The 24,724-nt window shown below is 37.0% G+C and overlaps 1 protein-coding gene across 7 annotated transcripts in view; it reads left to right on the top strand.

The window, feature by feature from the left end:
- The window catches only part of KIF21A (kinesin family member 21A), a 150,299-nt gene extending 127,560 nt beyond the window's left edge, over positions 1-22,739 (top strand). For all 7 annotated transcript variants that reach the window (XM_045873629.3, XM_054507103.2, XM_064591396.1 and 4 more), the window contains 7 exons: positions 2,082-2,218; positions 4,381-4,561; positions 13,126-13,290; positions 15,222-15,339; positions 16,770-16,940; positions 17,772-17,971; positions 21,470-22,739. In XM_045873629.3, the coding sequence (XP_045729585.1) occupies positions 2,082-2,218; positions 4,381-4,561; positions 13,126-13,290; positions 15,222-15,339; positions 16,770-16,940; positions 17,772-17,971; positions 21,470-21,563 (1,066 nt within the window). In that variant the 3' untranslated portion in view covers positions 21,564-22,739. The remainder of the gene's footprint in view (positions 1-2,081; positions 2,219-4,380; positions 4,562-13,125; positions 13,291-15,221; positions 15,340-16,769; positions 16,941-17,771; positions 17,972-21,469) is intronic.
- Positions 22,740-24,724: the final 1,985 nt, after the last annotated feature.

The following is a 24,724-nucleotide window of genomic DNA, read 5'->3' on the forward strand; positions in this document are numbered from 1 at the left end:
CTGAGCCAAAGGTAAATGCTTAACCAGCTGAGCCACCCAAGCACCTCTAAATCTAAGCTACTATTAAGTCTTTTCCTACTTGGAACATTCTGCTCTATCTTCTACTTAAATTTTATCTTTAATTGTATCCAGTGATTATTTTAGTGTTAAGTAGGTACTTAAAGTAAATAAATTTTGTTTGTCGTTTTCCTAGGCAATACAATACAGTATCTAACTCTTCAATCTATCAGTTTAATAAATATGCCATCTCTGTCTTCAGTGCTAAGGAAACATTGACTAGATATTGAAGATGTCCTTCCAAATTGACAGGAACATTGGATGGAACTACCTTACTATAACAGTTCTGTACTTACCTACCATATCCACAAGGATATCATTTGAAAATCTTATTGTATAGATCTTTTTGGAATCAACATGTATTGTGAATACGACATTCCCCTAATTTGCTATTAAGCCTACAAAGAACTTCCCCTGTGAGATTAGTGTTATCTCTTACTGATGAGCATTTATTTTTAAGTGTTTATAATGATTTGTTTAATATTTTCCTTTGTGAGACTCAACAAGAAGTTTTATCCACCTGTAATTTCTGAAATCCACTATTTCCCCCCTGCTTTTTGGAAATTTGGGTCTCCATGTTTTGTCCCCTTTATCAATCTTAGTGTACCAACAGTGATTTTTACCTCCACAGTGGTGTATTCTTTTAAAACCCTGTGATATAATGACTTAAAAACAGAAATACTTGGGGCGCCTGGGTGGCTCAGTTGGTTAAGCGACTGCCTTCGGCTCAGGTCATGATCCTGGAGTCCCAGGATCGAGTCCCGTATCAGGCTCCTTGCTCAGCAGGGGGTCTGCTTCTCCCTCTGACCCTCCCCCCTCTCATGTGCTCTCTCTCTCTCATTCTCTCTCTCAAATAAATATATAAAATCTTTAAAAAAAAAAAAAACAGAAATACTTGAATCCATTGGATAACTCTCTATTGTCAGTTCTAACTTATCTGGGATTTACATTTCTTCTTAATCATTTTCTGCCCATTGCATCTTGAAGATTGTTCTTTTTCATTAAGAAGATAGAAGGGCCCTGGGTGGCTCAGTCGGTTAAGCGTCCAACTCTTGATTTTGGCTCAGGTCATGATCTCAGCATTGTGAGATTGAGTCCCACATTGGGCTCTGCACAGGGCATGGAGCCTGCTTAAGATTCTCCCTCTCCCTCTGCCCCCCCCCCCAAGATGTAAACAGTTTTATTTTATCCCTATTATTTGTTTTGATATTATTGCCATCTATCTTATATTATGAACATATTCCAACATGGTAACTTTTCTTTCTTCTGTGAGCAAAGATACATTGACTTAGTCTTCTCAACACAACTATTTCAATTCAAATCCTAACTTAAACTCCTTTATATTTCCATAGTACGTAGTCTACTGGCATAAAGCGGAATGTCTAGAAATATTAAACTTGAGAAAACTCCCTAAGGAGCCTCATTGTACTTTTAAAGTCTCATTCCTTTTTAAAATCTTTGAGACTGTTAGAGTTTTTTTCTTTAATTTTTTGATAGTTTGGGGCTATTCTCCCTTTAGAATTTCTGTGTATGTGATCATTCCTATCTTTTTTCAAATTCATTTGAAATTTGTTTTTTCAGTATTTTGGGTGATATGTGTTATACTTTCCCCAGAATGTTCTTTTTGACCTAGAGTCACATTCCAGCCTGACAGAGAGTCACACCTTCCAGTTGTCCATCATTTATCCTTTCTTATTTGTCAGGATTTAGTATAATCAAACACCTCCCAATATTGCTTAAACTTTGAAGAGAAGATCTTGTTAGTAAGAAGATCCAATGTACTATACGCTTTGTTCTTTGTAGAATGCACCTGCTGGCTGATGCCTAATTAGTTGATGTACCCCATCACTACTATTACTAATTCACATTTTGTCTCTGTGTCCTTTTCCTTTAAAAAGAGACAAGGGAGCAGTCTGAATTTTATTATTAATTACTTAGAAAGACTTCTTAAAGTCAGGGGGGAAATAAAATTAGTCCCATGATATAGCTACTGAAATAAATCTTATTTTTTCCCCCCATCTCAGGGGCATAATCAACCCATTTCCTGCTTCAAAAGGAATCAGAACTTCTCCACTGCAGTGTATTCACATAGCTGAAGGGCACACAAAAGCTGTGCTCTGTGTGGATTCTACTGATGATCTCCTCTTCACTGGATCAAAAGGTGCCAGTAGTTGTTTCATGTGGATAGTTAACAGATTTTTTAAAAAATGATAACATTTTTAACAGGCTTTAAAAAACAGTCAAACTGCTTAAGACCCATAAGAACCTGAGAGATAATCTGGTTCAACTCCTGAATTATATAAAATCATTGCATAGTTGGAAAGAAAGTAAGACCTCTGTTGATGTTATATGAATAGAATGTTGAGAGGATACATTTCCCTTCAGTAACTGAGCACTTAATGCATGCAAAAGGCCCTGAGCTTAGCAATGCAGGTTATATAAAAATTGACGAAAGGTTATTATGATGTACACTGTGGTAAAGAGAATAAGATGTAGTAACCACCATTTCTTGAGCACTTAACTATATGTCAGAGACTATGCTAAATACTATCCAAATTACATCTCATTTAATTCTTATGGTAACCCCAGTGAGATACATGTTACATCCTAATTTTACAGATGAAGAAACTGAGGATTCAAGAAATGAATAATTTTCGCAGATAAATTTAGTAGTAAGTGGAAGAGCCACGATTGGAAGCCCATGTCTACTCATCTCTAAACCTGCACTCTTAACCCCTTTGGTACAATTGCAGGCACCTAGAAATCAACTATAAATGCTCTGAAGAGTTAAGGACTAAGTGTTTTGGGTTTTCAGAAAAGGGAGAGGTTATGCCAACCTGTGAGAAATAAGGAAGGCTTTGACACGGAGGCATTTAGGATGAACCTTACAGGATGGTTTGGATATTGACAGGTAACAATTGACAACCAAGATTATAGAACAACATAAGCAGAGACATAGAGCTAAAAGTGGGGTATGTTTGGAAACTAAATCTAATTGGGTTGAAAAGTAGAATACAGTTGACCTTGAACAAATTGGGGGTTAGGGGTGCTGACACAGTCAAATCTGCATATAGGGGCGCCTGGATGGCTCAGTTAGTTAAACGTCTGCCTTTGGCTCAGGTCATGATCCCAGGGTCCTGGGATCAAGCCCCGTGTTGGGCTCTCTGCTCAGCAGGAGCCTGCTTCTCCCTCTCCCTGCTGTGCCCCCTGCTTTGTACTCTCTCTCTGTCAAATAAATAAATAAAATCTTTAAAAAAAAGAAAATCTTCATATAATTTTTGACTCCTCCAAAACTGAACTACTAATAGATTTCCCCCCGAATTGAACTACTAATAGCCTTACCAGTAACATAAATAGTCGATTAACACATATTTTGTATGTTATATGTATTATATACTGTGTTCTTATAATAAAGTAAGCTGGAGAAAAAAATGTTACTAAGAAAATCATAAGGAAGAAGAATACATTTTTAGTACTGTACTACTGTACTGTATCAAAAAATTTGCATATAAATGGACCCATTCAAACCCTTATTGTTCAAGTGTCAACTGTAATTGTAAGGGAAGTGATGGGCAGTAGGGCTAGAAAGGTAAGAAGGAGGCATGTACAGGAATTTGGGAAGCTAGTAAAAGTTTTTTAGCATTTAGGGACATTATAGGACTCAGTTTAATCAACAAGCATTTATTGCTCACTGTATCTAAGGAAGTATACCAGTCTAGCTAGAACTTATAAATTGTGAATGACAAACCATTATCCAATTAATCTACTCTGTGAAAATGTACTTTTCTAATTCAAATTAAATTTATCTCCAGAATAATTACATATTTGACATGTCAGAAAAACAAAATAATTAGTTTATAATTATGTTTTGTGGTCAAAAATAAAGTCCATCAATCAGTGACACTTAGAAAAGAAAGGTGTATGTGTTTATGAGTGTGGAGTGCTTTGAGGAGGTAGGAGTGAACAAAGCAGAATATTTTGAAGAGGCTGATTTGGGAATGCCATTTTAAATTCAGGGGCAATATGAGGCAAGATTCTTGTGATAGGACTATTACAAAATTTTATATAATTATTTTTTTAATACCTCATAATACATACACCAGACATACCTGGCTTTCATCCAATCCTTTATATGTACTTTGCCCTTGAACCTGAAGCAGAAGGTCAAGGATGGAGGTAGGATGTCTGTTTCAGGTTAGTGGAATAATTTTTTCTTATTTCATTTCATTCTCATAGGAGAAAAACGGTTTAGATAATTTTTATTGTTAAGAGAACCTAATGTAGCTCATATTGACACTATTTTCCTTTTCTTATTTGTTGTAGATCGTACTTGTAAAGTATGGAATCTGGTGACTGGGCAGGAGATTATGTCATTGGGGGGTCATCCCAACAATGTCGTATCTGTAAAATACTGTAATTATACAAGTTTGGTCTTCACTGTGTCTACATCTTATATTAAGGTGTGGGATATCAGAGATTCGGCAAAGTGCATTCGAACGCTGACGTAAGTAATTTAAAGACAAATAGCATAAGGGGCAAATAGTTCTTATGTACAACATATATGAAAAGATAGGACTGTGAATGTATTTTTATTTATTTATACCTGTCTGTTTCTGAAAGGATGTTAAAGTAAGAATGTAGATAATATAAGGGGGAAAACCTACTGAGAAAATGTAATATAAGAGCCTGGTAGAAATGCAAGAAGGAGGGAAGATGGCAAAAGAGTAAGGGACCTTGTTTCATCTGGTCCCTTGAATTCAGCTAGTTATCTATCAAATCATTCTGAACACCTGTGAATTCAACCTGAGATCTAAGAAAAGAATTGCTGCAATTCTACAAATAGAAAAGCAACCACTTTTTGCAAGGTAGGAGGTGTGGAGAAATGAATCTGAGGGGATATATCCTAAGATAAACCACCGTGGGAGAGAGCCTCCATAAGCCAGCTACAGAGCGCACAAAGTCGGAACTTTTAGAAGTCTGCTCCCGTGATGGACATCTCGGCTTGAAAGGTGCTCAGGTGGTGAAGAGTGTGGTCTCAGGATCCCTGGGGTCACAGAAAGAGCAGGTGTGCCTGAACTGGCAGAGTTCCCAAGCACTGGAGCAGGGAAGCCAGCAACAGTGGGCAAGCCCGGGAGTGGGCTCTCTGCTCAGTTTGCCATAAACTATGAACCACAGCACAATCGGGCAACTGCTCTCCTAGCAGGGGACCTGCAAATGGAAGAACCTGGGTGACCCTACTTCTTCCCCTGGGAGGATCTGGGAGGGTGCGCACCGCAGAAGTCTGCAGAGTTTGATACACAAAAAAGTGATTGGCTGCTTTTCCCTGAGGGTTCACTGAAGAGTGGGGGCCGTGAACTTTCAGCTCCAGGGCTGGAGATCGGGATGCTGCCATTTTTATTTTCATCCTCTAAAGTGGTGCGGAAAGCTGTCAGGGAACAAAAGCCACATAGAGCAGCCTGAAGCAACTTACACTGAGCCTGGAACCCTGGCCAGCGTGGTGCAACTCTGCCCAGGCAAAGACACCTGAGAATCAGTGCAGCAGGCCCCTCCCTCAGAAGACCAGCAGGAACATCACGCTAAAAACAAGTTTATGGATCACACAGAACTGAAAAACTCCAGTGCTAGGGGAAAATAGTATATAGAATTCGAGGTCTTTTCTCATGATTCTTTAGTCTTACAGTCTAAAGTTTTCTTTCTCTTTTTCTTTTTTCCCTTTTCAACTAGTTTCTTATTTTACCAACTCTTTTTTAAAGTCTTTTTTTAATTTTCATTTTTACATTTATATTTTATTGATATAGTCTTCATTTTTGGCTTTCTTTCACTGTATTCAATTTTATTTTTGTGTGCATATATATACATAGATAGATAGATAGATAGATAGATATAGATATATATATGTTTTTCTTCACAATATTGGGATCAAGTGTCTTCTAACAAACAGACCAAAATACCCCCAGGCCAAGTGTATGACTCTGTTCTGTCTACCTGATTATATTCTTTTTTCCCTTTATTTTTCTTTTTTGGTTTCTGATCTCTTCTGATTTGTCTAGTGTATATTTTGCTGGGGTTGTTGTTGATATTTTTAATTTTTCTTTTTTGTTCTCTCGTTCATCTCTTCTCTGGACAAAATGACCAGAAGGAAAAATTCCCAGAAAAAAGAACAAGAGGCAGTACTCAATGCTAGAGACTTAATAAATATGGATATTAGTGAAATCTTGGAGCTAGAATTCAGAATAATGATTATAAAGATACTAGCTGGGCTTGGAAAAAGTATAGAAAACACTAGAGAATCCCTTTCTGGAGAAATAAAAGAACTAAGATCTAACCAGGTTGAAATCAAAAAGGGTATTGCAGAGATGCAATCAACAATGGAGGCTCTTACTGCTAGGATAAATGAGGCAGAAGAGAGAATAAGTGATATAGAAGATAAAATTATGGAGAATAAGGAAACTGAGCAAAAGAGAGATAAACAATTACTGGACTATGAGGGAAGGATTCCAGAGATCAGTGAAACCATAAAGTGAAACAATATTAGAATTATTGGGGTCCCAGAAGAAGAGGAAAGGGGGGGCAGAAGGTATATTTGAGCTACAGCTGAGAACTTCCCTAATCTGGGGAAGGAAACAGGCATTCAAGTCCAGGAGGCACAGAGAACTCCCCTCAAAATCAATAAAATGAGGTCAACAGCCCGACATATAATAGTGAAGCTTGCAAATTTCAGAGACAAAGAGAAAATCCTGAAAGCAGCTTGAGACAAGAAGTCCTTGACCTACAAAGGTAGGAACATTAGACCTACAAGGGTAGAAGACCTATTCACAGAGACCTGGCAGGCCAGAAAAGGCTGGCATGATATACTGAGGGTACTAAATGAGAAAAACATGCAGCCAAGAATACTTTATCCAGCAAGACTGCCATTCAGAATGGAAGGAGAGATAAAGAGCTTCTAGGACAAACAGAAACTAAAAGAATTTGTGGTCACTAAACCAGCCCTGCAGGAAATATTAAAGGGGATCCTATAAACAAAGAGAGAGCCCAAAAGTAACATAGATCTGAAAGGAACAGAAACAATACACAGAAACAGTGATTTTACAGGTAATACAATGGCACTAAATTCATATCTTTCAATAGTTACTCTGAATGTAAATGGACTAAAGGCTCTAATCAAAAGACACAGGGTATCAGATTGGATAAAAAAGCAAGACCCATCAATATGCAGTCTACAAGAGACACATTTTAGACCCAAAGACACCTCCAGACTGAAAATGAGGGGGTGGAGAACCATCTATCATGTTAATGGACATCAAAAGAAAGCTGGGGTAGCAATCCTTATATCAGACAAATTAGATTTTAAACCAAAGACTGTAGTAAGGGATGAAGAGGACAATATATCATACTTAAAGGGTCTATCCAACAAGAAAATCTAGCAATTATAAGTATTCATGCTCCTAACTTGGGAGCAGCCAATTATATAAACCAATAAAAAAATTAAAGAAACCCATGGATAATTAATAATAGAATAATAATAGGGGACTTTAAACAGCCCAATCACAGCAATAGACAGATCACCTAAGCAGAAGATCAACAAGGAAACAAGGGCTTTGAATGACACACAGGACCAGATGGACTTCACAGATATGTTTAGAGCATTCCATCCTAAAGCAACAGAATGCACATTCTTCTCTAGTGCCCATGGAACATTCTCCAGAATAGATCACATACTGGGTTACAAATCAGGTCTCAACCAGTACCAAAAGATTGGGATCATTCACTGCATATTTTCAGACCACAGTGCTTTGAAACTTGAACTCAATCACAAGAGGAAACTTGGAAGGAACTAAAATACTTGGAGGTTAAAGAGCATCCTACTAAAGAATGAATGGGTCAACCAGAAAATTAAAGAAGAATTAAAAAATTCATGGAAACAAATGAAAATGAAAACACAACTGTTCAAAACCTTTGGGATGCAGCAAAGGCAGTCCTAAGAGGGAAGTACATAGCAATACAAGCCTTTCTCAAGAAACAAGAAAGGTCTCAAATACACAACATAACCCTACACCTAAAGGAGCTGGAGAGAGAACAGCAAACAGAGCCCAAACCAAGCAGGAGAAAAGAAATAATAAAGATTAGAGCAGAAACCAATGAAATGGAAAACAAAAGAACAGTAGAACAGATCAATGAAACTAGAAGCTGGTTCTTTGAAAGGATTAATAAGATGAATAAACCCCTAGCCAGACTTATCAAAAAGAAAAGAGAAAGGACTCAAATTAATAAAATCATGAATGAAAGAGGAGAGATAATGACCAACACCAAGGAAATACAAAGAACATATTATGAGCAACTATATGCCAACAAATTAGGGAATCTGGAAGAAATGGATGCATTCCTAGAAACTTATAAACTACCAAAATTGTAGCAGGAAGAAATAAAAAACCTGAACAGACCCATAACCAGCAAAGAATTGAAGTAGTAATCAAAAATCTCCCAACAAACAAGAGTCCAGGGCTGGATGACTTCCCAGAGGAATTCTACCAAACATTTAAAGAAGAATTAATACCTGTTCTTCTGAAGCTGTTTCAAAAAATAGAAATGGAAGGAAAACTTCCAAACTTGTTCTATGAGGCCAGCATTATCTTAATCTCAAAACCGTACAAAGACCCCACCAAAAAGGAGAGTTACAGACCAATATCCCTGATGAATATAGATGCCAAAATACAAAGATACTAGCCAATAGGATCCAACAGTACATTAAGAGGATTCTTCACCATGACCAATTGGGGTTTATTTCTGGGATGCAAGGGTGGTTCAACATTCACAAATCAATCAACACGATAGATCACATTAGTAAAAGAAAAGACAAGAACCATGTGATCCTCTCAATTGATGCAGAAAAAGCATTCTTTCTTGAATAAAACTCTTCAAAGTATAGGGATAGAAGGAACATACCTCAATATCATAAAAGCCATCTATGAAAAGCCTATAGCGAATATCATTCTCAAAGGGGAAAAACTGAGAGCTTTTCCCTTAACGTCAGGAACACGATAGGGATGTCCACTCTCACCACTGTTGTTCAACATAGTACTAGAAGTCCTAGTCTCAGCAATCAGACAACAAAAAGAAATAAAAGGCATCCAAATCGGCAAAGAAGAGGTCAAACTCCCACTCTTCACAGATGGCATGATACTTTATGTGGAAAACCCAACATACTCCACCCCAAAATTGCTAGAACACATACAGGAATTCAGCAACGTGGCAGTATATAAAATCAATGCACAGAAATTAGTTGCATTTCTATACACTAACAATGCAAAAGAAGAAAGAAAAATTAAGGAATCAATCCCATTTATAATTTCACCAAAAATCGTAAGATACCTGGGAATAAACCTAACCAAAGAGGTAAGGGATCTGTACTGTAAAAACTACAGGCACTTGAGAAAGAAATTGAGGAAGACACAAAGAAATGGAAAAACATTCAATGCTCGTGCATTGGATGAATAAATATTGTTAAAATTTCTATGCTTCTCAGAAAATCTACACATTTAATGCAATCCCTATCAAAATACCATTGACATTTTTCACAGAGCTGGAACAAATAATCCTAAAATTTGTATGGAACCAGAAAAGACCCTGAATAGCCAGAGGAATGTTGAAAAAGAAAACCAAAGCTTGTGGCATCACAATCCTGGACGTCAAGCTATATTACAAAGCTGTGATCATCAAGACAGTATGGTACTGGCACAAAAACAGACACATAGATTAATGGAACAGAACAGTGAACCCAGAAATGGACCCTTAACTCAATGTCAACTAATGTTTGACAAAGCAGGAAAGAATATCCAATAGAAAAAGGACAGTATCTTCAACAAATGGTGTTGGGAAAATTGGACAGCCACATACAGAAGAATGAAACTGACCATTCTCTTACATCATACACAAACTCAAAATGGATGAAAGATCTAAATGTGAGACAGGAATCCATCAAAATCCTAGAGTAGAACATAGACAGCAACCTGTGACCTCAGCTGCAGCAACTTCTTGCTAGATTCGTCTCCAAAGGCAAGGGAAACAAAAACAAAAATGAACTATTCAGACTTCATCAAGATAAAAAGCTTCTGCACAGCAAAGGAAGGAGTCAACAAAATTAAAAAGCAATGTACAGAAAGAGAAGATATTTGCAAATGACATATCAGATAAAGGCTAGTATCCAAGATCTATAAAGAACTTATCAAACTCAACACCTCCAAAACCAATAATCCTGTCAAGAAATGGGCAGAAGATATGAACAAATATTTCTGCAAAGAAGACATGCAAATGGCCAACAAACAGGAAAAAATGCTCAATATCCCTTGGCATCAGGGAAATACAAATCAAAACCACAATAAGATACCACCTCACACCAGTCAGAATGGCTAAAATTAACAAATCAGGAAACAACAAATGTTGGCGGGGGTTTGGAGAAAGGGGTACCCTCTTACACTGTTGGTGGGAATGCAAGCTGGTGCAGCCACTCTAGGAAACAGTATGGAGATTCCTCAGGAAGTTAAAAATAGAGCTACCCTATGACCCAGCAATTGCACTACTAGGTATTTAGCCCAAAATGTAATGATCTGAAGGGGTACATGCACTCCAATGTTTATACCAGCAATGTCCACAATAGCCAAACTATGGAAAGATCTGAGATGTCCATTGACAGATGAGTGGATAAAGAAGATGTGGTCCATATATACAATGGAATATTGCTCAGCCATCAGAAAGGTTGAATACTTACCATTTACATTGACATGGATGGAACTGGACAGTATTATGCTGAGCAAAATAAGTCAATCAGAGAAAGACAATTATATGGTTTCACTCATATGTAGAATATAAGAAAGCGCAGAGGATCGTAGGGGAAGGGAGGAAAAACTGAATGCAAAGTAATGGAGAGGGAGACAAACCATGAGAGACTCTTAACTCTAGGAAACAAACTGAGGGTTGCTGGAGGGGAGGTGGGTGGGGGAATTGGGTAATAGGGTGATGGGCATTAAAGAGGGCACGTGATGTGATGAGCACTGGTGTTAAAAGCAACTGATGAATAACTGACTCTACCTCTGAAACTAATGATGTACCATATGTTGGCTAATCGAATTTAAATTTAAAAAAGGGCCTGGTATTAAATAGGAAGGAATGAATCATATTTGGTCTGTGACTAAGTATACATTTAATATTTCCTCCCTCTTAAATACTAAGGTATTGCATGTTCATAGTATTTTTTACTTGATGTAGCTAAATGATTTACATTACTTGCTTCAAATGAATACCACTCCTTGGAAAAATGGCTAAAATCATCATAGTAGACAGTTAAGAAGTACTTGTAACCTTTAATTAGCAGGTATTGGATAATTGAGAGTTTTTTTGTTTGTTTGTTTTAGGACCTAGACTGCTTTTGTGTGAGCACAAATTTCGTAACTGTGGGTTAGGTTGGACAATTGGAGGATGAGTTTGTTTTCTGTGTCATCATATATGTCTTTAAAATATAGAGCAAATAATGATTCTTTTTGCTATAAGATGGATGAACTGTTTTACGTAATTAAAATAGGGGTGAACTCTTGTTTTAAATAAGCAAAAGGAACATGGGAAAGGTTATTTTTTATAATTTGTAGAGTAGGGATTTTATTTTTTTAAGATTTTATTTATTTGACAGAGAGAGACGCAGCGAGAGAGGGAACACAAGCAGGGGGAGTGGGAGAGGGAGAAGCAGGCTTCCTGCCGAGCAGGGAGCCCGATGTGGGGCTCGATTCCAGGACCCTGGGACTATGACCTGAGCCCAAGGCAGATGCTTAACCGACTAAGCCACCCAGGCGCCCCTAGAGTAGGGATTATTAACATAAGTCCTAATTTGTATTTTGATAACTACTCATTATTTACTGTACTGAATACAAGTCTGTGAGGAAAATTTTATAGAAAAAGGAACACTGTATCTTAGAAATCTGCCAGTCCAGCTGACTAAGTCAAATTTAAAAGGATTAATTATAACTTGATATTTTGGTTGTTAACTGAGAAAATGTTTCAAAATTTAAGAATATATCACTTAGAATTTATCTGAGGAAATAGAAATGTTATGTTTAAGTCTTTAGCACGTGGTAAATACTCCATGTATGATTGAGTTAGAGTAAACTAAAACTGAAAATGGTTTGAGGGCGCCTGGGTGGCTCAGTCATTAAGCGTCTGCCTTCGGCTCAGGTCATGATCTCAGGGTCCTGGGATCGAGCCCCGCGTCGGGCTCCCTGCCCAGCTGGGAGTCTGCTTTTCCCTCTCCCTCTGTGGTCTCTCTCTCTCTCTCTCGAAATAAAATTAAAAAAAATCTTAAAAAAAAATTAAACTTAGGGGGGCTCCTGGGTGGCTCAGTCATTAGGTGTCTGCCTTCGGCTCAGGTCATGATCCCAGGGTCCTGGGATCGAGCCCCACATTGGGCTCCCTGCTCGGCGGGAAGTCGGCTTCTCCCTCTCCCACTCCCCCTGCTTGTGTTCCCTCTCTCGCTGTGTCTCTCTCTGTCAAATAAATAAATAAAATCTTTAAAAAAAAAGAAAATGGTTTGAAAAATCCTCAGTGTCTTTAATTCAAAAAGCAATTCTTATGGACAAAAGGAGTATTGGAAGGCCTGGCCCCCAGGGGTGGGGGGGACCTTTCTGGAAGCTGCAGGAAAATGAATTACCTGTGGCACTGTGTCATTTGTTGTCATTTGTTGTCTTTTTTTTTTTTTTAATCTTTGACATCTAATCTTTTTTGAATGATGTTCTGGTCATCCCTAACTCAGGGCCTGGAATTCCTAGCATTATACGAGACTTACAAATTAAGAATTGTAAGCCATATCATCTTGTTTTAGTCATTCATTTATTCACTTCCTCATCAAAAGTGTTTCTAAGTGCCAGGTATGTGTGTGTGAGGTTCTGTGCGCCGTGCGGTTGACACGGTGACCAAAGGACCCAGAGCTTGTTGTGCCTACAGCCAGTTTCCTAGGAATTCAAGGAACCCAAAGCTGAACTCTTGCCCAGAAATGTGACTTTTTCTTTTTGTTTTGTCTCTCTTAAGATCTTCAGGTCAGGTTACTCTTGGAGATGCCTGTTCTGCAAGTACCAGCCGGACAGTAGCTATTCCTTCTGGAGAAAACCAGATAAATCAAATTGCTCTAAACCCAACTGGCACTTTCCTCTATGCAGCTTCTGGAAATGCTGTCAGAATGTGGGATCTTAAAAGGTAGAATTTTTAAGAAAATGTATTTCTTATATATGGCAAATACAGTTTTCAGATATTAATAACATATTGGTGCATATGAAATCTAATTTTTATAAGCCAGAAGTTAATATAAAATCGTAGGCTTTTCTGTTTGGCCCAGTATCCCTAGATGTATGTCTCTTCTGTCCTCATCAGCAAACTCACAATTTTCCTTTCTTTTAGTCTCCATTGATAGAAAAAAAGTATATGAAGAAAAATAGCCTCTTTAATATTTGTCTACAATTCATGTTGTTTACTAGGAAGAGATCAAGATGCTCATTCTAGTTCCACCAGGACCTTTGAAAGAGTTATTTTGGGGGCAGCATCACTTAAACGTCTTGTATTTCAAAATTTTTAATTTATAAACTTAACAAATTTGGGCATAAATCCTTACAGAGTTTTTGTGAATATAAAATATATAGAAAAGATAAAGTATTAAGATCGAAATGGGTAAAAAAAATGATAAGTTGAAATCTAAAGCATTACATCTCTGATTTGGTGTTTATTTGCCTGGAAATATGAGCTTTTATCCTTTAGTCGAGTGTTTATTTTAGCTTCTTTTCTAGTTCTTGAAAATTTTGGCAGCAAGGGAATATTCATTTCTTAGTTAAGTATTTTTTCAGCATTGATTCTGGGAGGCACTGCACCAAGACTGTGGTAGGTGCTGGAAATAAAGACTGAGCAAGACAAATGTGGTATCTGCCTTCTTAGGGCTCTGTTGTAATGGAGGGTAATGGCCACTAAACAGGCAATTAAAGGATACTGAGTGACGGATATTTTGGAAACTGAAAATGACTAGTTATAACTTGTAACATTTTAACACATGACTGAGAAAGTATAATAAACATAATTTACAGGTAAATAGATGAAAGAGAGAAGAAACACAGTCCTGAGTACTATTTTAGAAATAGAATGTAGAAAATTGAACACAGTGCTTAAGAGAATGAGAAAAGAGGTGAGTACTTGGTTTATTCTTGAAGATATTAAAACTTGCCTCGTAGTCAGAGCACCATGGAGGAAGACACTCAAAGTCATGCCATGAGACAGAAAAGATAGCAGCTTTTGAAAATCTTTACACTTTCTATTTTTGCTGAAAAGTTAAGTCCTTTGAAACCTGCTTGATTTCAGCAACATGATTAAATGTGGATGTATTGTAACAAAGTAACTAAGAGAATAGTTTTCAAGAAACTAATATTCTACAAGTTAAATATATCTCTGTATTTCAGCAGTTTGTTTGAGGTAGGACTATGGACAAAGGTTTGTTGTTACCCCCTGACAACTGATGTCATACATTTTTCTACCAGTTAGTTATATATCCTGGTCATTTCCAATCTTTATAATAACTGATGAAATGGACCGCCTACTTTCTGACACACATATACACATGTTTGTGTGTATAGGTGTATACATGTGTGTACATGTCTATATGATGGGTGTACATACATGTGTATGTGTATATGTGAGAATTCATGTGTTTGTTATAAAGTAGTCTTTTCCCATATTGTTGCTGATTGTGTAGTTATATAAGTGATAGTTGTTTTAATCAAATTCCAAATTGGACCTTGGTCATATATTTATAACATATTTGGACATTCAACAGATTAAGGTTTACCTGGACTTAGGTTGGATTAAAATCAATCTTTAGCAAGTTTTGTTGCCTTTTTAAGTTTACTGTCTGAATGACATTAGTCACTTTGGAATAACTTAGGAATCCTCACACATCAATCATAGAATAGGTTAGTTTGGCCATTTTTGGACTCTGAACTTGAAGAAAGTTGCAAAGAGGTGGAGCTAAAATAAAAAAGAACATTAGTGAACAGTTTCATCAAAGAATATAGATTATTTATGTTGAGGCTTAGCCTCAGTACATTAAGAAATATTTTCAAACAAAATTATTTTCTTTCTTTTTAAAGGTTTCAGTCTACTGGAAAGTTAACAGGACACCTAGGCCCTGTTATGTGCCTTACTGTAGATCAGATTTCTAATGGACAAGATCTAATCGTCACTGGCTCCAAGGATCATTACATCAAAGTGTGTATGATAGAGTGAAATTATATTCTCCTATTAAATGATAGATTTGGAGTATTCATATGCACCTAGAGCTCTTTTCTCTTAATCAGTTTTCTTTTTTTTCCATTTCTATCCTTTACTTTTTCTTCGTGATCTTTTCCTCACTCATAGTTTTTGATTTTATTGTCTTATTATTCAATCATGTATTCTCATTTTTCATAGAAGATAGTTTGGGAGGGATTTTAAAGATCTTTGGCTCAGTCATCCAACTAATGCATAATTCTCACTGTCACCATCTTCTATACTGAATTTATTATGATCTTCAGATCTTAATGAAATTAACAGATAAGGGAAGATGCACAGTTTGGTTCTGGAAATATTAAATTGGAGATACTAAGTAATAGAAGTCATCCTCATGTAGGCGAGTAGGCCATTTGAAAGGCAAGTCTAGAGTTCAATGTAAGTTATGACTAGGCATGCAGGTTTGGGAGCCATTCGAGTAGAAGCAGATGTTCGAGGGGTTAGAGTAGCTGACATGGCCAAAGGAGAGAGAGGTTGCCAGGACTCAGCCTTGGGAATTCCTGTAAGAACCAATTAGGAATAAAAAGAGGATACAGTAACAGAGATATAGGAAAAGAATAAGTACTCTTTTTAGAATCTGAGATTAAGAGATGAGAAATGGGTTAGTGACATGAAAATAGAATTGTTAAAGGAAGAGGATTTTGTATTTGGTAGACTTGGGTATGCCTGTCTGCTTAGGAAGCAGGCTCTGGTGGAGAGGGAAAGTGTGAAGAGGGAAGTGGTGGTAATTGATGAAGTTGGTAGGAACAGTTAGAACCACAACAGTGATGTGAACCTTGGGAAGCGGTAAGCACACTTTAGCATCTGAAAAGAAGGGAAGGGTAAGAGAATGTTTGAAGATAAAAGGAAACTTTTGGAATGGAGGGAAGAATCCAAAAAGTTCATTTTTGATCATGCTAGCCTTTTCAGGAAATTACAAGGTCAACAGAGATGAGGGCAACTGAGGGGGTTGGGAGGTTTTGAAGAGCAACTTTGGGAAATTTGAGATGACCACCGGGATTGCAGAACTATCTAATAGTGTTTAAATAACAGCCATATCATTTTTCTGACTTTCAAGTGGATTGATATGTAGTATTTGTATTATTAAACATATCATTTGTACACTCAGACATGAAAAAATTGGTTGCCTTTCTTAAAAGCCTACAGACACATAAGCATGTGACATGTAAGCAAAAGTAATGTGAAAATAGGGTCCGGGTTCATCCTGAGTCATTCATACCAGGTTAATTTAGTTAATTTAGTAAAATATTAGAACAAAACATGTCACATCTGGTTAATATACACGTATATGTGTTTCTAGGTATGAACACATATAGGTGTTTATTTGTAAGTTAAATAGGATGTCTGCTTTCTCTCTGTTTCTTTTTTAGATGTTTGATGTAACTGAAGGGGCTCTGGGAACTGTGAGTCCCACCCACAATTTTGAGCCCCCTCATTATGATGGCATTGAAGCGCTAACCATACAAGGGGATAACCTATTTAGTGGGTCCAGAGATAATGGAATCAAGAAATGGGACTTAGCTCAAAAAGACCTTCTACAGGTAATGCAAAACCTTTCATGGGATGGAGTGGGTACTGGTTCTTCAGAGCCACCACTGGTCCATGTAAGAACTTGAAGAGCCTCTTAAAGAGTGTTTCATCTTCAGCCACCGGAGTTACTAATTATGAGAAGGGCAACATTCAATATTTAATAATACCTTCTAGGTAAGGACAGATGAAAACAAAATGAACAAGTAGCAGGTCAATGGAACAAACTGGCAACAGATGCATTTATCGCATTCAAAATCCTTTATAGATATACATTCATGGTTGTGACTTTTATATTATTCATATAAATATATTTACACTCAAATATAGTCATATAGTTTGAGCTTAGAATTATTGTTTACTCATTATGAAATGTATGTTAGCTCTGGTCTTCTCCAAAAAGCCTTAAGCCTCCATGTTTTTTACCAAAGGTTGAAGGCAGTAACTTTATGAGGCATTCTTTATAGTCTACGTACCAGGTTGTAGTTTTCAAACTTGTTGAATTCATTTTGGAGAGAGGTGAGATATTAACTCCCATGAAGAGAATGCGATGTGAATAATTCTGTATACTTTCTGGGTCTTTTAGATTCTGTAAGATTTTTAACATTATAGGTCTTTAATATTGATAACACTAATAATAATTGAGGCAAATTGGAAGCAAATTGCAGATTTATTTCTGTAAGTCACTAAGAACGATTGCATAGAAAATGATTTTTATAGTTTCCAGGCCATTCAGTATTCCAAATATTGTATTGTCAACAAAAATATTTGTAACTTACTTTGCTGTGAAAATGTCATTTTGGAGGGCTTCTCTTAAGCTGCTGATTTCTCTTTCTTTCTCTCAGCAAGTTCCAAATGCACATAAGGATTGGGTCTGTGCCCTAGGAGTGGTGCCAGGGCACCCGGTTCTGCTCAGTGGCTGCAGAGGGGGCATTCTGAAGCTGTGGAACATGGATACTTTTGTGCCAGTCGGAGAGATGAAGGGTCATGATAGTCCTATCAATGCCATATGTGTTAATTCCACCCACATTTTTACTGCAGCCGAGTAAGTTTTCCTGTGTGATTTTTCTCTGTGTTGGTTGCTTGTGTTCAGATTTAATAAATATTATAAGTTGTAAATGTCTGGGAAATGTAGAACATATAAAAACCCTTCTTTTATTACAATCATTCTATTTAAGATCTCTTATTTATATTTTCTGATGTGCACTTTGGACACTGGTTTAATCCCCAGAATACATGAGAATAATGTTACTTCTGTATCCAGACTCTGCTTATATGGGAAGTCTGCTGCCAGATCTTCCCCTGGTGATTTTAATTTAAAAAATCATTTATAGGTGACTAATTTCTAAAGATTTTTTTTCCCAGAAAGACAACAAACTTATCATTCTTCACATTTAGAATAAATAATTTTAAAAAATCTCTTTGTTCCTGTTCTTCCTCTCTGTAGAGTACAGTTGACCCTTGGACCATGCAGGCTTAGGGCCACTGACCCCTGCATAGTTGAAAATCCAGGTATAACTTTGACTCCCCCCAAAACTAAACTGCTAATAGCTTACGGTTGGCCAGAAGCCTTACTGATAATATAATTAGTCAATTAACACATATTTTGTATGTTATATGTATTATATACATATCCTTACAATAAAGGAAGCTAGAGGAAAGAAAATGTTATTAAGGAAATCATAAGGAAGAGAAAATACATTTACAGTGCTGTGCTGTTTATCGAAAAATCCATGTGAAAGTGGACCCTCGTGGTTCAAACCTGTGTTGTTCAAGGGTCAGCTGAATAAGTACTTAATAATAATATCTGCTTCCTCCCTCTTAGGGAAGCTGGATTGATGGATTTATTTGCTTATTTTTCATTCATGATGAATCCCCAATATGTCAGGCACTGTTCCAGACTCTTGGGAAGAGCTGCGAACAAAACAGATCAGACCCCCAGTTTCATTCTAAGGAGAAGAAAAGAAAATAAATAACTAAAATACGTTACATAGTGGTAGGTGCTATGGAGAAAAATAAAGCAGGGAGCAGGGAAGAGAGTATCATGGGGAGGAGGTCACACAATAGGATGGTTGGTGAAGGTCTCACTGAGGAAGTGACGTTTACGATGCTTGAAGGAAGTGGAGAGATGTTGTGACCATAAAAATGACATGTATAGGGCGCCTGGGTGGCTCAGTCGGTTGAGCGACTGCCTTCGGCTCAGGTCATGATCCCAGGGTCCTGGGATCGAGTCCCACATCGGGCTCCCTGCTCTGCGGGGAGCCTGCTTCTCCCTCTCCCACTCCCCCTGCTTGTGTTTCCTCTCTCACTGTGTCTCTCTCTGTCAAATAAATAAATAAAATCTAAAAAAAAAAAATTAAAAAAAAACCAAACAAACAAAAAAAATGACATGTATATAAGTACTTTGGCAAGGAAAGCATATATGCCCTAATGTGAGGTCTTGGTCTCATTCAAATAAAATAAAATGTCTCATGAATATCTACCTTGGAAATCTCCTTTTGTCATTTTTACATTTAACTTAATCGGAGCACATTCTTGATTCATCTATCCTAAATGCACGATTACCCTGACTTTATTTTGCAACCTCTGCTGTATTTCTATGGTATCTCTTATTATTTGTGCTATTTTCATTGAATCCCTCTTTTCGCTTAGATTTATTTTCTCATGTCTCTGAAGTACTTCAAAGCTGATTTATTTTGTGTTTTTCTAAGGTGCTTACCTTTGGTGCTTCATTGATGTTATTTCCAAGATGTATTACTTTCTTAAGACTCACTACTTTTGTTTATTCTCTTGGAAACTTGCTGTGTCCTTGATAATTTACTGGAAATAATACCCCTCAAAGATGTGGGACACTCAATGTAAGACTCAGAAAGTATTATATGTCACTGAGATCTGGTGGGTGAAGTATGATGTTACTGTAACACCTCTCTTCCACAGTATAGTCTTATTTTTGAAGAACTGAACTTTTTCTCAGTTTACCCATGGTGCACCAGATGCAAATGTATTTCCTATGTAACTTAAAAATCAGGAAAATGGTCAATAAAATCAGAAGGCCTATTTTCAAATTCTAGTTTATTTGTCAATTAACACACCCTTGTATAGTGCTTAGTATTTGCCACACATTGTTCTAAGTGCTTCCCAGGCACTGTCTCCTCTTGTTAGAATGTATAATCTACATTGGGAGAGGGTTTTGTTATTTATTTGTTTGTTTGCTTGTTTGTCTTTAAATTGTCCCAAGCACCTGAATAGTACCTGGAACACAGCAGGTTCTCAATAAACATTTGTTAAATGGACGGTTGAATAAATGAATGGGTGTATGAGTAGGTGCATGAATGAACATATCCCCTTGCTGTTTCAGCGTACATATGCTGTGTGAGTTTGTGGAGATATAATTGACATATGGCATTGTATAAGTGTAAGGCATACAGCATAATGATTTGACATATATATTGTGAAATGATTACCACAATAAGTTAGTTAACATCTGTCATCTCAAATAGATACAAAAAGAAGAAAAAAACGTTTCTTGTTTGCTTGTGATAAGAACTCTTAGGAAGAACAGAGATTGCTGATTAGAAACTAGAAAGCCTAGACCCTAGGTTCACCTCTGCCCTTTACTATGTTACATTGGGCACGTAACTAAACTTTCTTTATCCTTGAAATGGATTGCATAATCTCTGAAGTGCCTTTTAACTCTGAAATTCTATGGAAACTTTCTTTTGGCTTTGAGTTTACTAGATAATTAGAGAAAAGTAACACTCCCTTCAAGCTATGAGAGACACAGTAAGAAACATGATGGTTTAATGACCACTCCCCAGTACCCACATGCCTGGTGAACAAAAACAAGTTTTCTCAGAAACACTTTGAATCTTCTATGTTCTATGATATTGGAGTATCAGTCCACTTCTCAGTAGCTTCCTGCTTTTCCTGTGGGCTTATTGTTTCACCTGAGGGTAACTCTTCTGACTGTTGACAGATTCACCAACTCCCTGGAATCCCTGCCCTGATCTCCTCCGTTCCCAGAAGCCTTACTGTAACCTTACTGTGAGCTGTTGTCCCTGAAGATCTCTGACCAATGTTGTATCATGAGTCGTTTTTTGAAACAATGAGTGCAGATCCAGTGTAGTGATTAGGAGGTGGGGCCCTGGAACCAGACTGCCTAGGTTGAAATCTCGGTTCTATCACGCATGTACTTTGTGATATTGAGCAAATTACTTAACCTCTCTGGATCTCAATTTACTCATCAATACAAAGGGGATAATAGCATTATCTATCTCTATGGTAGTTAAAGAAAATTGAATGTATTTATATTTAAAGGGCACATAGTAACAATGCCTGCCATATAGTAAGCCCTCGACAATATGAACTATTTTTAATATCATTATTATGGGTATCTGTTTGATATACGTGTGGGACAATGTATATTTTTACTTACATCTATTGAGGTCCTCTTCAGAAAATGTCTTCACAATACACGATTCTAAGAGCTATTTCTTTGTCTTTCTGCCTCTTTTCACATGTTCATTTTTAATTTGTTTTGTAGTGATCGAACTGTGAGAATTTGGAAGGCTCGCAATTTGCAAGATGGCCAGATCTCTGACATAGGAGATCTGGGGGAAGATATTGCCAGTAATTAAACATGAATGAAGATAGTCATAAACTGAATACTGTGATAATACTCTGTACGTTCATAATGAAATGTTGCCCTGTATTTATTAGGCAAAAGCTTATAATGGGATTAACTGGAAAATATATCTGAATCCAACTGCTGAATATAAATGGTATTCTAATAAAACTGTACTAGCCTGTGTGCTTAATTATAATATCTGCCAATACATATATATCCTTTAATTGGTATACTGCTTGATTCACACTTTTATTGTGGCTGGATTTTTGTGCCTAGCTATAAAAAACACTTTAAAATTATTTGAATTATAAGATGTCTGCTTTTGTGATAGTCAGAAAACACCTGGAATACAATGCAACCCATTGGTAACTCATCGTATAGTCTGTTTAGATGGTTTATATATTTAAACATATTGGGAATGTTAGTCAAATTGTGGTCCATTTGTCTGGTATTTATATCAGTCTATAGAAGGTTCCCAAATTTCAAAGCTCTTTTAATATAACGGGAAAAAAATAAGATTAGGAGAATATTGATGATTTTTCCTAAGGTGGAATTGGTGACCTTTATCTACTAACAAAGAATGTTAAACAGTTTGTGTTAAATGTTGATGTTTACTTGTATTGACCAAAGTTTTACAGCTGTGCTATATTCTGTGCTCAGGACTAAAATGCTGTTAAATTGTTTTATTAGTGCTGTGCGTACATTCTCTGATGGGAAACATTTTTGATGTCCTAACAGAAATATATTTTGATCTACTTTTCCTATGGAGTCGTTTCTATTATCACCTTTTAATTTCATTTTTATTTAATAGTAGTATTTCCTTACCCTTTTATCTAATTTTTTTTATATGCTGCTAAATATATTTTAAATACACTATGTTTGCAAACCTTGGTAGTTATGGTGAGAACTATATCATCTGCAGTGGGAAAAGCTATGTAAATAAGTAGATTGTAAAGAGAGAATGTCTTACATTGTAACTCTGAATTTTTAAATGCTGTAGATTGGATTTTGCAAAAGGATGTATAATTTATCTGTCTGCTCAGAATATTAATTTGTAAATTCTGCAAGTTTAATTTTTATGTAGATGGTATAACATTTTAAAATATTGTCTTGTGATTTTTTTCCCGAGTATATTTGCTTGTAAATGAAAGCTTAGCGAGAGCTTCAATAAATGTGTTGCTCTGAATTGTTTTCATTCTCTTGTTATTTTTCTAATTGTATGAAAATGGTTAGTGTTTGTAAAACTTTTTATTTGTGTGTGATATAATGAAAGACATTTTTTTTTGTTATCCAGCACTTCATGTGCATTCCTGTTTTTGCTCACTAGACATGAAATATTCTTGAGAAGTTTGAATCATAACCTAATCTTGATGAACCAAGGAAACTCACTATTTAGGGAATTAAAGCAAACCTTATAATTTAGGCATTTGAACATAGGTGGTAAAACAAAAATTATTCCCACAAATGTTAGGACAATAGTGACTTTGGTTATTGAAGAAGAAATAGAGGGGTGGTGACTGGCAGGGGTTTGCAGAAGGTGAATTGAGAGTGTAGATGGGGTGTGGCCGTGCTTCTGGGGTCCTAGAAATGTTCTAGTTCTCCACCTGGGTCCTAAGTTAAACTGTTCATATATTTCTCTTACTTTATGTATGTGTGCTATATTTCACAATGAAATATGTATTTCTTTAATTTTTAAAAAGGGATTTTCCTGTAAAGAGGAATTCAGCTGTTTTGTAATTTTGCCTCCTTTCCTGGAGGAAAATACTATGACGAGACCTGAGAGACATTTTTAGGACCATTTTGAATTTCAATACTCCTGGAGTGGTTTTTTTCGCAGGACTATTTCTCAACCACTCATTTGATAATTTATTTATTTAATAAATGTTCATTGAGCATGCCCGAGGCCAGGTACTAGGGACAGAAAAAGCAACAAGACTAGGTTTACGCTTGCCCTACTGAGTGGAGAGAGAGAGAATAAATCCAGCACTTTCATTACGGATTGGTCAGTGCTCTGACAGGGAAGATCTGGGAAGTCTTCACCCCTATTGGAGGCATTTTACCCTGACTGCGAGTCCAATCAGAGGTTTGTTGTACAGTCCTGAGCTCTGTGTTTGCTTGCACAGAACACAAAGCCCAGTGTCTGTTTTCTTTTTAAACGGCTGGAGGCTCAGCTAGAGTTGATCTGATTCAAATAATTCAAATGAATATGTAAAAGAGGTAGTCCCCTTTAAAGATTTACATCTTGAAAGATGTTGGGGAAAGTCACTGAGAGGACGTGACCTCCAGTTGACCCAGGAGCTAGATCCGGGCAATCAGAGGCTGCTCACCAGCTCCCCAGCCCTTGGAATGTATGTTCTGCCCACATTCCCACAGCCAGAGCTGTTTCTCTGTTTCAAGGACCTAGCCTTGAGGGAGAAATGTGTTGTTGAGACTATCTACATGGTATTGGAGACTGAACCCAGATAAGGCCTTTGTGTAAACTTTTAACGCTCTGGCAGGCAGGTGTGGAGATCTACTTGTCTTGCGGCCGTGGGAGACAAGCCTCGTAAATAAATCCCCTTGCTTATTAAACCTGCCACCTACCAATCTGGAGTGGCCTGCCTCTTCTGTCTGTCTCTCCTTGCCCTCCTTGTATGGGGGCTAGTTTGCCAACCAGCAAAAAATAACTGTTCATCTTTAAAGATCTCATCCAGAAAGGTTTACAGTGACTTTTTTTTTTTTTTTTTTTTAAAGTAGGCTCCACACCCAGTGGGGCCCAGTGCAGGGCTTGAACTCACAATCCTGAGATCAAGACCTGAGCTGAGATCAAGAGTGGGAGGCTTAACTGAGTGAGCATCCCAGGCACCCCAATCATAACTCTTAAAATAGTTAAAACAGTGCTTCTAAAATTCAAAAATGGATTACTCCTCACTATGTATTAAATATATGCCATGTCCCCTGAGAATGAGGTCTTCTTTTTTGGGAAGATAATATTTCTTTCTTTCACATCCAAATCTTCGCACTTTAGCTAAAGAGTAATGACAATGTTTTGCATATTAATTATGTCCACATTTGTTTATTTCCCAGCTAATGTGGAATCTTTTATACAAACTTAAACTGAGGTTGTCAATGTGTAACACATCGTTCTGTGCTGTTGTTTGTAATTTTTCCTAAACAATGCCTATGCCTTAC

The sequence above is a fragment of the Mirounga angustirostris genome, unplaced genomic scaffold, assembly GCF_029215605.1.
Source record: "Mirounga angustirostris isolate CCGP_5_RB_7025 unplaced genomic scaffold, mMirAng1.0.hap1 SCAF_5, whole genome shotgun sequence".
Classification (NCBI taxonomy): domain Eukaryota; kingdom Metazoa; phylum Chordata; class Mammalia; order Carnivora; family Phocidae; genus Mirounga; species Mirounga angustirostris.